The sequence below is a fragment of the Coptis chinensis genome, chromosome 8 (genome assembly GCF_015680905.1).
Source record: "Coptis chinensis isolate HL-2020 chromosome 8, ASM1568090v1, whole genome shotgun sequence".
NCBI lineage: Eukaryota > Viridiplantae > Streptophyta > Magnoliopsida > Ranunculales > Ranunculaceae > Coptis > Coptis chinensis.
This window is the reverse complement of record NC_141463.1, coordinates 45,352,878-45,368,111: the sequence shown is the minus strand read 5'-3', so window position 1 is coordinate 45,368,111 and position 15,234 is coordinate 45,352,878. Positions and strand designations below refer to the sequence as shown.

The following is a 15,234-nucleotide window of genomic DNA, read 5'->3' as shown; positions in this document are numbered from 1 at the left end:
AAATTTGGGGTGGATCCGTTTTCACGGATTAGATTGTGTCCTGGGAAGGTCTTTTTATGACATATGACAAATGGTTTCAAATTTCTTCAAAAGTTTGTAGTCATTATGAGTTGAAAGTTTTGTAGAAATTAAGTCATTGTTATGATCCGATTAGTTAGTGGCCTTTTTTTTTTCTTGGTATCAGGATGTAGCAGCTTGACATTCCAACCACAGGTTAGATATTAGATTATTAACATGTATTTTTCCCCATTAATACAGCTTGTAGACTTCAGATTTGGCAAGAAGTTGTCTGGCGAAAGAACATTCACGATCTGCGGGATGACAGATTCTGTAGGTCCAGAGATAATCCAGGGAAAAGGCCACACATATGCTGCTGACTGGTAAAGATGCATCTCTGTGAAAATGTTATTGCTAAACATAGTATTTGGGAAAGTTGTTTTGGAAACTGCAAGTTCAAGCGTATATCCTTTAGTTGAATGTATCTTCTTAAGGAAGAAAACTGGTGGAAACTCAGCGTGAATAGTCTTAACAGATGACTTTATGATACATGTTTTTTTTTATCCCTTATAAGTTGTGATAGATAAAAAAAAAAAAAAATCTATGTTATGTGCTAAAACGTTCAAAATTGGTGAAACAGCCCCCATGGGATCTTGAGGTTGGAAAGAATTTTATTATCCATTATACTTATGGATGTGACTACTCTTTGAAGGTGGGTCGCATTTTTCCCATTTAATTGTAAACACCTTTAAGAATTGATGATGGTTTTCTCTTTTCTCATTTGGTTTTATTTATAAGTAATGCTAATCCTCCTTTTGTTGACGCATTCACATGAATGGGATAGATGCATTATTGGTTCTAAAGTTATCTATTTTATTAATTGATACATTTACAGGGGAAGCTAACATATGGAAAATTTGGGGAGTGGCGCTTCGACAAGAGATCGTATCTTCGTGGTCCTCCACCAAGAAACTTGTCCTTGCCACCACCTGGAGTTCCGGAGAGTGTGGTATGCCATATGCCTGAAGTTAATTCTGCTATTCATACATAACATTATATCTTTACGTTTGTGCTAGCATTTAACACCCGATAGCTATAAGAAAACTTCATTAGTCCTCGGTCCTTACATTCAAAAATCTTTCAACTGCAGGTCATGTTTGGTGACAAAGGTGAATGAGGCCACAGCTAATATTCCTGGATGGGACACATTTTAAACTTGTGTTAAAGTAGTTGAAGACTAGTGTGTTTAGTTTTGTTGGTTAACTTTTCTAGTACTTGAAAGAAATGAGCTAAGTACTAGAAAAGTTTTAGAATTTACTGTTGAAGAAGAAAGTTTTAACTTACTTGGGGTGTTTTGTTTCATGAAAAGAAATGAGGGGCATCGGTTTATATAGTTACTTTGAAACAAGCTCCTGCAGCTCATTATATTGGTGATGACTTGAAATTGGAGAGTGATAATGGTATTAGACATGGAGGAGTTGGTCGCTATTATTTTGATGTTTTAGATGGAACAAGTTGGTCATTATTATTTTGATGTTTTGGCCGAATGGAACAAGTTCAAACTTCTTTTAGCAATTCAATGTCTAATTTTTTTTTTTTTTTTTTTTTTGTTGCACTATGAATTGTTTATTTGAGCAATGTGTTTTTAAATCCAATGTGGATATGGTGAAAATGGACAGGTTGCAGGGTTGAATATGATGAAAATCAAATAATTTGGGGCTTTTATTTTATTTTTTTTAAATGTCTATAAACCACGGTTTTGTAAGAACTGAGGTATAAGGATATTCTATAAACCACGGTTTTTATCCAACTGTCGTATATAACATCACTATTTCCCACGGTTCACCTCGGATAGAGAAAACTATAAAGACTATTAACCACGGTTCGCAAATCCTAATACCATTGTTTTAGCTAAAATCGTGGTATATAATAGGCACTTTTTACCACGGTTTTGTTAGAAGTATTTGTCACGGTGGTTGTTACCACGGTTTGAAAACAGTGGCTAAAGGCTTTTTACCACTGTATATAACAGTGGTATATGAGTTTTTATGTAGTAGTGGTGAGCATGATCGTGTTGCTAATCATGATTCAAACACTACTCATCGGGGCTATAATGGTAGTAGGGATTGACACATGTAGCAGAGGGTTCCTCAAAGAAATTTTGTGAGACCTATGTCACCTAGTATTGCCCCATTTGTTAGCTCCCAGCCTGTTCGGCCTTTTGTCAATCCCTCGGGCTTCCCTCAGGTAATTTTTCATTATATGAATTTTTTGTAATCTAATTTGTCTATGTTATTGACGTTTTTTTTTTCACTTGCAAATATGCCTCCCCCAATATATTATGTTCCCCAACCTGAGACCAGCACGGGTGTTCCCATTTTTTATTCAACAACTTATATGTTTTTAGCACCTCTAGACCCTACTTTACCTGCTAGGTTAGCAAAACAAATAGAGTATTACTCCAGGTAATCAATATGTGGTATTGTCTTGAATGTGTTATTCAATTTAGTTTTGTTTTAATCATCACTTGTCTAACTTACTATATTGTGATCCACTTGATCGGTTGTTTCAATCCTGAGAATCTTTGCAAGGACATTTACTTGCAGAAGTACATGGATGGGCAAGGATGGGTATCCATTTCTACAATCGCAAATTTCAATAGAGTGAGTTGACATTTTTCTTTTCAGATTAAAAAAAAAAAGTTTCACAGTTTTTGATGACGATTTGGTATGTCAACATGATCTCATTTCATCATTTAATAACTATTCTAGGATAATCACTTCCTTGTCCATGTCTTTGTCGGGCGGGTATTATCATAATTATGCTTCTCGCATTTCAAATAATGTTTTCCCTTGCCATCTCAAATTCCTTGATTATGGGTGCGTGCTTGAGCTAGTCCGGGGAATCCCACTAATCATTTGTCGATGGAATTGTTCAGAAATTTGTGTTGTGAGTTGTGACAATCAAGAAATGATCTTGAACACATTTTTGTTTCATAATTTAAAATCCTCATTTATTAGTATCTTATAGGTGTCGTGGTTTTATTTTCACGCTTCACATCGACTAGTTTGTTTTTGGTACTTAGAACCGATATGATTGGGGAAGTTTTGGGGGATCTTGAGTGAAAAAAAGAGAACTTTATGAGGCATAATGTAAATAATGATATCTTAACACCAATACGTTATACGTCCATTGACTGGAGGCGCATTTTATATTACATTATGCAGAAATCCTTCCAGTTAATCTGATGTTTCTTTTTAAGCATCCCATGGTAATATATGATTAGTGATCCAGAGATATTAGTCAATTTCTATTGATTGAATTCTTAATCTGCCATTGTTATTTAGGTTGTTATGTGATTTATATCTGGATCATGGTTGACAAAACACAGTGTTATGACTGGAGTCTGTCTCGTGTCCTTTTTTGTTTCTTCCCCTATTATAACTGTGTTGAGAAGCAGGGACTTAAAAAAGAGGAAGGAGGCCAGTCTTTAAGTCTTACTTCACTAGGTGATGTAAAAAGGGGACTTAAAAAACTTGGATACATCATAAACTAATATAGTGGTTGTCCAATTGCTAGAGTACATGAGGTAGTGAGGATAGAGAAGGTTTATTGTAATATGTAAGACTCTTAACTAACATATACCATAACCAACAATTTAAAGACTCTCCTCAATATACCAGCTAAGTTTAGCTTAAATTTGTCGTTGGTTTGAGGCAACCAGTAGCAATTTTTTGAGCAAAGGTGCTCTACTAGCCCTCCAAATATTACTCAAGCCGTGATACAACTCGGTGTTTAAGCAAGTTGTAGGAGTGCCCCTTAACTACAAAAACCTCAGTTGAAGATTAATTATTAATTTTGAATAACTGAATCCCTACGTTGCCATAGCACCACCTTTTAATAAAACACAACTTCTTCTCATAGTTATTCGGTGAATAGACTTCGTTGTTTTAATGAAACACAATACTACAAAAATTTTATGATTTTGAAAGTCATTGGTGGTATTGGGTATTTGGTATACTAGTGAGGTGGGGGTATTAATTGGATTACTTTGGTGGTGGATTGTTTGACTTGGGATGATTTTTATTGGTTAAAAACGTAAAATCTAGCACATATGTAGTGTTCTTATTTCTATTACTATATTTGACATTGTTGGGTTTAGAGTGCTTATTAGGTAGTTTTAGTTCTTTCTTTGAGGATTATGGTTACATAAGAGAATTCCCTTATAATGCAGTTTATTCTATGTTCATGGATATGAAAATATAGAATTGAGTGGTTTAGATTGGAAAACTATTAAAAAAATTATGTGTGGAGGCTACTGATTGTGTTTTTTGTTGGGTCATGAATCTTTGAGAATTATGACTTCTGAGTGTGTTTGTCGAAATTGTTAGTCTGATCATTTCACCATATTATGCTCAATACTTCTCACTAAAATGGTGTCTAAGTTGTTTTGTTTCTCAGAACAAAATCTAATTTCTAGTTAGGGCCAAATACCATCTGAATACTGGGTAAAGGAGTGTGTAACTGAACTAGCGAAGGCCAAAGAGTCTGAAGATAGAGCGTTTGTAGTTGCAAAAATCTTCTTTATAAATCTCATCCAATTAAGGTAGGCCCTTATAGGTATTTTATGATTAAAACGTATCTTATAATATATGTGTTTGTGTTGATTGAGAATTCGATATTGGGAGATTTGGAAATACTTGTGGTGAAGTTTGGGGTGGACAATTTGTACTAACTATTAAGATTAATGCTAAGCATTAAAGCAATGACACATTTTATATACATGTACAACCTAAAATATACATTGTAACTGTTCATGGGGTTTGAATTTTAGCTCTCAAGCATTTCTTTGTTACCATCCTCGACCTTTTGTGGTCTCACTATTTAATCCGTGGCATGTGAGTATGGTTAAAATCAGAACTAAATGTTAGTATGGTTGAGTTTGTTGTTAGTGAAATAACTGGTTTTGTATTTTATTTCTCTTCTGGTATTTGCATGAACTTGAATTTTATTACTGTTTTCAGAATGCCTTGGGCTCATCAAGAATTTTAAGTTTTCATATATTTGCTACACTTTTAGATTTAAAATTGGCATTTGCAAATATTCGTGTAATATTTAGTATGAATGTCCTTTAAAGTTTTGGAGCCTGAAGCTTTTCGATCTACATCTTTTACTACACTGACCTCTCTTTATTAATCTGTGAATTCCAGGTCTACCTTGAGTAAGATGATACAGAAACGATGAAGTCGCTTAATGCATGTCTTTTACCTTCACATGTTAATTAGTTAAATACGCGGGGAATTCGTTTATATGATTTAAATGAAGAAGAAATAAAATGTATTCATTTGAATCTTGTTTTATGAATGAATTTTGGTATGTGATTTGACATAATATGTTCTTCGTGCCGTGTACATTAAGATTGGAACATGTTGCACCCTACGTGTAACCTTTAGTGTTGTTTGTATATGTAATAACGTCTTCTGGGAGAGCGATGTTATCTTCTTTTACGTAATGTATTGTAAACTATTGTTTCCTTGCTTTTGTTGGATTGATTGGAAAATGATTGGATTTGGTTGAAAATGCATTATGACAGTCTCACATTCTTAAAAACGTTAAAAATACAAAAGAGGTTATGTTGAAATTTTGAAATAAATGATTTGTGTCGATGTTGTAGTATTCATTTTAATATGATTTGTATAGAGGTACTTTTCAATTAGGGTTATTTAGTTCAATAATAACTCTTTAGATTCTTTGTTCTTCGTAAAAATTTTGTCCAATTATAACTCTTACATGAAACTAAGTTTAACAAGTGAATAGGCGAGTCATCAATGAAATGGAATTATCCTATGCTCTTATAGTTAAGGTGTCCAATTGAAGATTCATTGAGTAATCTTTTAAATACCGAGGTCACGAAAATGTAAGTAATGTATTTACAAATGTTACAAATTCATCCCCCAGTCACAAGATAATCACAATGTGACACGTATAATAACAACAATATTCACCCCATGATAGAAGTTGCCTTGGTAGATAAGGATCAAAGTCATGCTAAGTAGTTATGATTCTCCTATTTATAGGTGATTTCTTAGGCGTAATTACTAACTGAGGATAGCAACACCAATTTAGTGTATGTAATGTGATTTATTACATTTGACTCGAAGTTTGTAGCAATCTCTAGAGAAATATTGCTTAGCTTAGCTAATTCCCATGTTTTACATCCTTTATGCCCTGGGAATCAAAATTCAAATAAGGCATCTACTCAACGTAAAGTTATTAGTTATACAGAGTAAGATTAAGATTATATAGATTAAGATTTAGTGTTATGTGATTCTAATGCAAACCTAAAGTTTTATCATGTTTAATCATCTAGCCAGAAGTTAAGTAATATCGTTTTCAAATAGACCAAGTTGGCATAAATGTTGAGATCTACATCAATTATGATATGCCCATCAAGTCTTTCAACTCAGTGCACCGGTTGACAATATGATTGAAGCTATCTTTTGCCAACTCATAATTTTCTACGTCAAGCTTAATCGAACCAAGTCGCGTGTGTAGGGTTAGTAGCATTTGTTCTAGTGCGAGTGCTTGTGCCCATGGTTTTACGACTTCGGCTAGTTCAAGCATGAAGCGAGTCGAGCTACCCTTGGTTCAACATAGACCGGTTTCACACCAATTTGAACTATTCGATTCAAGTTAGAAGCCATTAAACTTCGGTTAAAAATCGGGTTCAACTTCGGTGATTTTACTCAACCCAAATATTAATTATTTTTATTTTATATTTGTTAACATTAATTAAATATATAGTTTACTACTTTTTTAACAAAGAACCATAAGAGTTTTAGTTGAACCGGTGGTTTGAACCGGGATCGGGTCCCAATCTGGTTAAAAGAACCGATTTTGGTTATGGAAAGTGGAAACCATGTTGTGCCCGTCACAGGTTGTTTCCAAAGTCGTTATTTTGTACGTTTCTTTAGGTATGCCCGTGCTCGACGGTGAGACCTCGGCGCGCTGTGGCCCCAACAACTTGTTGCTTGTCGCTTTTTCTATGAGGCCATCCCAATTGCCCATTATTCATAAGCCCAATAGCATCAATTGGGTCAGGCAATTGTGCACTACCAATGTCAAAATTGGAGGCCCAACAGTTTATGGGCTAGCCGAACAATTTATAAGTCTAGCAGCAATTGTTGACATTTAGCTGATTTTTGGATAGATTTCATGGTATTGATTGCACTTAACAAAATTGTACAAACTCTCCACACACTTAGATCTTAGATCTACCGAGTCATATTTTGGTAAGAATGATTACCTACCATTAGATAGGTCCTTTTGGCCCCACACTTCTCTATTTGTTAGATAGATTAGATGGAAGAAGATGTGACTGACAGCCCTTAACCATTTTCTTCCCGCCTGTTATCTCGGTGAAAAATTTAAGTATGCCGCCCAAATTTCAATTTCCCACTAAAACATTTAGAGACCGTCATAAAGTTTACTATCTTCTCTCCACCTCGCCACTAAAGATTTCAGTTCCAGACTTGATCTGCTTTTGCTAATTTCAAGCTTTGAAACCAACGTCTGCAAATTGGCAGGCAGGTATAATTTCAATATTTGGTTACACCAACCCAAAAAAACTCCTCATTTTTCCAATCCCGGGGGTTCTTCACAGAGAGAGACAGAAAAAATAAAATAATGGCGAGCTCTACCGCAGTGGATTTGGAGAACGTGCCATCAGTAGATAATACAATGATCGATTTTTTTCGTCGGCTCAAGTGTCAATCCAAACTCGATAAGCGTCTCATTCTCATCGGTATACATTTTTTTTTTAATGTTTTTGCTGATTCTTGAGCGAGATGAATGGGTATTTCATTTTGGGGCTTTAAACATTATGATTTTTATTTTTATTTTTTTATTTTGATTTATATTATACCCCTAATTGATTGATTTGACTATAATTTTGGCTGTAAAGTCGTACTTTGTCTGTGTTTGTAGCTTAGAATTTGGATGTGAGTTTCAAACTTTCAAAGGTATTAAAAACTTTTACTGCCTTTTAAGGCTTTATAAAGTGAGTAGGATTGATTTCAATTGTTTGTAACAATTTTTTCTAGATTATCAAGGGGATAATTCCTTATCGTCTTATTGAGTGACAACATCGAATATTACATAAAACATTTGTATGATTAGGTGAACGTGTTGTTGCAATGTTTATATACCATTGTCAGCATTCTGGTTTTTGGTCCACATGGAAAAAAAATTCCATTCCAGATTATGGTGTCAAGTATGTGTATTTTTTTATCATTTTAGATTAAAGATTTATTTAAATACATATGATAAACCTATTAATAAAAAATTAGTTGACTGACAGGTCCACCCAGATCAGAAAAGGAACCCAGTCTCCTATTATCAAGGATGACTGTTGTTTGTGCCACTTGGCTACAGGCGATATGCTCAGAGCTGTTGTTTCTACTAAAACACCTCTTGAAATTAAAGGCTAAAAGAAGCAATGGAGAAGGTATACACTTTACAAAGTGTTCTTTGGTCATGAGACAAGTTTATATTTGTTGTCGTTCCTGATTGTGGAGTTCGTTTATAGGGGGAACTTGTAACTGATGACTTGGTTGTTGGAATAATCGATGAAGCAATGAAGAGGCCATCATGTCAGAAAGGTTCATTCTTGATGGATTACCTAGAACTGTGGTTCAAGCAGAAAAGGTTTACAATCTTTTCATTTATCGTTATAAATTTATTCTTTTGCGTCCCATATTTTCTTTCTTGGTTTGAATATCATTTTATTGAAATTTTCTCTTGTTTGTATCTTCCTTTTGTGCAACTTGACGGGATGCTGGAAAAGCAAGGAACCAAAGTTGATAAGGTTCTTAACTTTGCCATTGATGATTCCTTTTTAACATTTTAAGCTTTCTGATGTACATGGAATGTGTGAAGCTTGTCTCTTTTCATCTGTCACAGAAAAGAAATCCAACTCTAAAACATATAGGTTATTGGTGGGTAAATTGGTAATTGATCATGAAGGTTTTGTAGATAAGAAACTGCTACTTAAGCATCGTATGCTTGCTTCATCGAGTGAAAGACACTGTTCCTGTTCTAAGAGTTTTGGGACACAAGGCCATATACCCCCAAATTGCTTCAGAATAAAATAATTGCTTATAAGGTTGCTGAAAGTGATGGTCCCTTACCAGGTTCAGTGGGATATAGTGAATTCAACTTCTTTGATGGATTGTATAGGTGAAGGGTCAGTGGCACATTCTCACCCAAGTTGTGGATTTGATCCTTTATCTTGTGTTGGAAACAGCAAGCTGAAGATTACATCTGATTCTGAGTCGGAAATTCCTCTCTCAGATGACAAATACTCTGGGTCGTGAAATCAACAGCCACAAGAAAGAAATGGCTGCTCGGTTTGTTCAACCAGTGCCTCGCACCATTGTTTCAGACACTTTGCTCAATGCATCTGTTGAGGTTTTGGTCCCAAATAAGTTGATAGATTAGGACACCATACCTCCGTCACTTTTAGTTCATCATGAACAACATGATATTGGTGAACTGCATCATATGACATCTTCAGCCTCTGGTATGGCTACTGGGCATGGTTTGGAGGAGCTCAACTGGCAACAATTGGAGCAAAAGTCCCACACTCCAGCAGTGTTGGATCTCATTTCACTAGATGATGTTCCCTCACAATCACATTTGTGGAAATTGTTGTTGAAGTATCCAGGGGAACTTGTATTTTGAAATTTCATCTCATTGTTTTCTTTTACTTTTTTCAAATATTATGTTTACCTATTTGACATCTCTGTTGTGTCGATTGTTTTATCTCAGCTGGTGTGATGGGTACCGCCGTACCGGTAATCTTGTAAGAACATCTACAAATGAGAGCGGAGGAGTCTATAAATCAGAAACTGGTTTGTTTGTTGCAACAAGATCAGGCTTAGAAAAAGACTTGGTTCAAGTATCAGGAGAAACTTGTGAGTGGATTTTTTTGTTTCTCTATTTTTTTTTTTCTTCTCAATCTTAAGTTCCTTTATGACCTTTCTCTTCTATGGTATGCTTTGTTGTAGTTGATGTTCTGGGAAGTGTTGATGTTGGGCAAGTATCTTTTCAGATTGTGTGTTGCCTACAACAGCTGGGCAGGGTTTGAAAACGAACCAGGTAACAAATAATCCGGGTCAATCAAAGTTCAATTTGATGGATCTAGGTGATGCTTACAAGCTTGCTGTTGGTAACAAGGGTTGGCAAGCTTCCTCTATACACACTGAGCAACATATTATGAAGGATTCAGTGACATCACAAATATCTGTTACACAAGGATCTGAGCTCTCAGTGAATGATATGAGTCCAAGAGTCACTACCAAAAAAATGACTTTACCCGACAAACTCGAGAAAGATTACCCGACAGTTCCAATCTGTAGGACGGTCCTTTTCTGGTCGACCGGGATTGTATATCGAGGGTCTGCAGAAAGGTGAATTAGTGCTGGAAACGACAACTGGACCAGATGGTTTCTTTATTGGTGGGCCTCTGTATGATGATGTTGATTACAATATTGAGGCTTCAAAGGTTTGAAATCTAAATGATTTGATTTCCTTGATAATATATTACTGGGCTGCATGCAAATCTTTTTTCAAACCTTGCGAACCTTTTGTATTGCATTGACAACCCATCTCTTCCTTTTACATTTGTTTAAATCCATACATATTCTTATCTGTAGTAGTCCATGATGATGTATGGTTTGGATATTATCTCCAGAGAACAAGGGATCTGGATACTGCTGAGTTACTTGAGCAAATACCAGCTTTGCAACAGCTTCTTTTTAGGTGTTCTTGGTTGCCAGGTACACATTGGCGATTTTCCATTCAAGTGTCAAAGGATACCAAATTAAATACTTCTTCCATGTCTTAGAACTATATAGAACCTAATAGATTCACACAACTACATAATTTCTCCAAGTAAATAAGTGGAAGATTAAAATTTGTTTATGATTTTTGATGTGCAGCCACAAGGAGCAGCGGTTATAATTTTGTTATTCAGCTAGCACTTTCAATGGTAGTTGACCAACATGTGATGTATCTCTGTTATTTCTCTAGGATGATATTCTTGCAAAATGTAAATTCAGTTCTTTTTGTCCTTTTTGGTAATGTCAAATAGGTTGCTGCAGAAAGCAAGAAAATTTACAGTGCTATTAGTGATGGTACAGTTAAAATGTTGATAAGGTATAGTCCTTCCCCTTTAAACTTAAAGTTTGCAATTCATTGTGGCATGCTATGCTGCTATTAGTGGTGCTGCGGTCAATTATTTGGTAATGGATGTTTAGTATGCCGTTCTGCAATTTAATGCTTTCTTTAATGGGATTGTGGTAGTTCTTTGAGATGCCACGCCATGATGCTGTATTAGCACTTGATATATACCGGAGGGCGGGTCAGCAGGTATCGTTTGTCATAATATTTATTTATATTGTTAATTCCTATATCCTTGTATTCTTTTCTCTAGGGAGATATCTTATATGGGCTCTTCTATGTTATGATGTAACTGTCTTAGCCTCGTAACATTTCCTTTTCTTTTCCCCTCGAGTTCCAGGCGGAGAGACTGTCTGAGTTTTACGAAATATGCAAAAGCATCGATCTTGGTCATGGAGAGAGGTTTATCAAGATTGAACAGATTTCTGGTTTTCTACTGGTGCCTTTTGAATGTTTTTTTAACGGATACCTGAACAAGTGAACAGCTTAGGCTATTGTTGCTATTATACAAGACCTTACTAAACTATTTTGCTTATCAACAGTGCAGGCCCCAGCATCATTTTTAACAGCTATGGAAGAGTATGTGAGAGATGCTCCACGAGCCTCATCAGTTCACAGTAATAAGGTAGGGACAATTACTATTCTTAAATGTCAGGAAAACTTGTTGAGATGTATAAATCGTCATCATTATCACAATTTAAAATTGACCGTCCTTAATTGTTGCTGACCAAAAATTGAAATCCTGTTTATCGGCTCTTAGTAACATCATGTTAATTTGTAAAAACACCGTTTAGTTTTAAAAGAAAATGTTTATTAATATATCTGAAACAGAGGGTAAAATCTCCATTTTATTGATTAGAATAGAGTAACATGGTGATAATTGCTTGCAGCTGTACATGGAGATGTCATTTTCTTGTGGCTATACAGCTTGAAACATTTGCAATACTTATAATTTCATCTGCATGGTGTTCATGCTAGCTGTCTTTGTTCGTCACAGAGGTGATGAGTTTGGACAGATATGGGTGTCAACAAATGGACAAATGGTCTTAACTCTTAGCAAATGTTTTTTTTTTAATAACAAAAATGGTCTTGTGAGTAGAAGTATTAAAAACATGGGGATATTGACTTGTGGGAATTTCTTATGATTAAGAATTACTGGTTTGATTGGTCAATGTTGAAGTTTGTCACTAACTGATGCTCTATTCCTATTATGTATCTCACCCAAGTCCATCTTCTGTCCAATAAGGAAGTCTTTGCCATACTGCCCTGCTCTGCAATGTTTTTATTTTTTATTTTTTTAATAAAATAATCTCCCCTCATCTGTGATTCTTCATATCATTAAGCAGGTTTCTGTTGACAAAATTGCTGCTCCTAAAAAGATCTTAGCCATTGAGTACAATAAAACTTCAGAAGAGGAGACCATACGCCCACTATCTCCCCCTCCAGCAGAAACAGTTGAAGTGGAAATTCAAACTTGGGTTTCTGAACCGCCTGACCTATTGGTAACTAGTCAAACCAGTTTACGTCTTTCATGATTCTGGTTGTATACTTGTCTGTTACCAATTTGTATATTAGTCGGAATTTGTGATCCTTGCTGAAAATTCTGAAAATCACATGGCTTCCAGGGATTGAATGATGCTACTCCATATGCTTCGGACCTTGATGAGAAAAATGCTTTTGCTCTTGCCATTGTTCCAGTTGGTAATCTCTGTCATCTTATTATTGATAGTGCAAAATCTACAATTAACTTAAGATTTCAACTAAAGAAGATGAAGAGAAATAAATAAGTTACACGGTATATAGAAAGATTTGAAAGATTATTTTGGGGAAGTTGCAAGAGTAATTATACTTATAACCCGCTATAGGTTTTACTTGAGTGAGGAAATAAGTTTTCCCTTGCCCTTTTGTGATATCCATATCTTGGTCACCACGTTGAAACCATTGGGCTTAAATTCGACTTGGCAAGTCTGCTCGAGTCTCAACTACATTAAAGTTTCTTCTCATAATATTTGAAATTTTGGATGAGTCAAGCTGCAGCTCAACTAAATTAAAATTTCTTTTGCTGCTGTAGCTACTCCCTCAGCTGATGCCCCCTCTACTGGTTACAATTCTGCTAGTGGAGCAGGCTGGGAGTTGGCACTTGTTACTTCCCCAAGCTCAAATGAGAGTGCTGCATCTGCGAATAAACTGGTAAGTGTCTCAATTTCTCCATTGTATTTTTCCTACATCCACCTTCCAAGTATAACTAGATTCTGTGACCAAATTACAATTCATGTGTATCTTCTATTCGTTTAATTCCATATTGATCTTTAAAATTAACTTTCCCACGAACAAAAATGCATTGTCAATAGTTGCGTTACTTTAAAAAATTGTCAAGTATAAAGCAAACTAGAATACTTCTTCCCTTTGTGCTTGTCATTTTATATTTAATTCTCTGTTCATCCGTAATTCCCATCTGATTGCTCACACTGGTCAAAAGCATATGACCAGTATTTAAATATGTGCATCCATCCATATCATTCTCTTTTCAGTATAAGTGAAGTTTTACAAAATGAAGAAAATGGAGAGAACAGAGAGATGATTGATGTTTGGCCTGTTCTATGTTTGGTCTTTTCTCCTCATACTTGTATATTAGTATAATTAAGTTGTGGGCAACTTGCATAAGAATATGTACCAACTTACATACTACACCTTAACACAGTAATACACCCACATATTGATAATCACGTTCAAACATAAACAGATAAAGAATGTTGACACTGGAACACAGGTAATAAACATACCCAGCTTGAGCATAGTATTCTAGTCTGTAGATTTGACGCAAGGAGTAATTATCCACTTGTTCAAAATCAGATCTTATATAATCCGGCTGCTATATTCAATGTTATTGGCCCAGTGTAAGGAGCATCGGTTATATTGAACGTAACGGGGACAACGTCTTGAGTAGGCATAGTTTTTTAATGAAAGCCTTGTGGCTCGTTTGAGTGCTGAGGTAGACTATAGGGCTATGGCTTACCCGATTTCATATCTGCTAGGGGTTCAGTCTCTTCAAGAGAGATGGGTGTTGTTGTGTATAGAACAAATTTATTTGTCTATTTTTTTTTTTTACCAGTAAGCGAGGATTTTAGAGAGGTCCCCTACCCCTTTTTATTATAATTAAACTTGTGATTACATTCATATATATTCTTTTCCATATGATTGGTTACATTCATATATATGTTGGTTAGTGCGTGTCAAATAATTGCCATGCCCTGTCGGTTAAGGGAATTTTATTTTCTTTTGGATGATGTGGTCAAAGTTATTACGCCTTATATTTTTTAGGAAAGGGTTCCATAAGCTACTTTGTAAAAGCTAAGCGCCTAAGCAAATGATATTATACCAAACTCTGCTAACTTTTATTTTTATATTATGATGTAGGAATATTCGTTCTCACCTTCAAAGACACGTGTGATAGAACTTGGCTCACGGTGAGTCGAAGAGGTTGTTTTCCAGGCTACTCATGTTGCTTACAGGTTTGTCGGTGTATAGCTTCCCTCTAGTTCAATAATATCTATATGTAGAGTGGTGTTAAAGTAAAAAACTTAGATCTGATGTCTAAAAAATTAATGCTTTGCATTTAATGTCGTCTTGTCAATAGGAGATAAAATGCAAGGCTAAAGAGAGAAGGTTATAGCAATGTCACCGTTGTTTTCATTATAATTTATTTTTGTAGGGTAATAGCTATATAACATATCTATTATATAAAAATTATCAAATATGGAGACGTTTTAAAGATTGCATGGGTTGAAAACTAAAGTGGTATTGGTAATTGTTAAATTGCCAATTTCTCTATAAGCTCGAACTTATGTGAAAGGTCAATTCTATTAATATATTAGAGACTTCATATATGTCAACACTCTCCCTCGAGGACCTTATTTGGAAATACATAAGTAGAAAGAAATTTGGACATCTTCACCGTAGGAGAGTTGAACCGAGACCTCTCGAAACTAGTGGCTC

At 35.3% G+C, this 15,234-nt stretch overlaps 2 protein-coding genes and 1 long non-coding RNA gene across 3 annotated transcripts; all 3 read left to right on the top strand.

Annotated features, from left to right (window-relative positions):
- The first annotated feature begins 183 nt into the window (after window positions 1–183).
- On the top strand, window positions 184–1,467 carry LOC147481634 (uncharacterized). The gene is made up of 4 exons (XR_015205608.1): window positions 184–380; window positions 638–709; window positions 893–1,006; window positions 1,148–1,467. It is a non-coding gene; the product is annotated as an uncharacterized LOC147481634 (long non-coding RNA).
- Window positions 1,468–9,102: 7,635 nt separating this feature from the next.
- On the top strand, window positions 9,103–10,144 carry LOC147481633 (uncharacterized). The gene is made up of 3 exons (XM_086578990.1): window positions 9,103–9,713; window positions 9,826–9,971; window positions 10,065–10,144. Exons 1-3 carry the CDS (start codon window positions 9,559–9,561, stop codon window positions 10,142–10,144), a joined length of 381 nt encoding a protein of 126 aa, XP_086435116.1. The 5' UTR covers window positions 9,103–9,558.
- Window positions 10,111–14,709, top strand: LOC147481632 (putative clathrin assembly protein At5g35200). The gene is made up of 11 exons (XM_086578989.1): window positions 10,111–10,561; window positions 10,751–10,835; window positions 10,998–11,047; window positions 11,150–11,214; window positions 11,362–11,427; window positions 11,579–11,666; window positions 11,781–11,863; window positions 12,585–12,740; window positions 12,864–12,939; window positions 13,310–13,428; window positions 14,656–14,709. Exons 5-11 carry the CDS (start codon window positions 11,371–11,373, stop codon window positions 14,707–14,709), a joined length of 633 nt encoding a protein of 210 aa, XP_086435115.1. The 5' UTR covers window positions 10,111–10,561; window positions 10,751–10,835; window positions 10,998–11,047; window positions 11,150–11,214; window positions 11,362–11,370.
- Window positions 14,710–15,234: the final 525 nt, after the last annotated feature.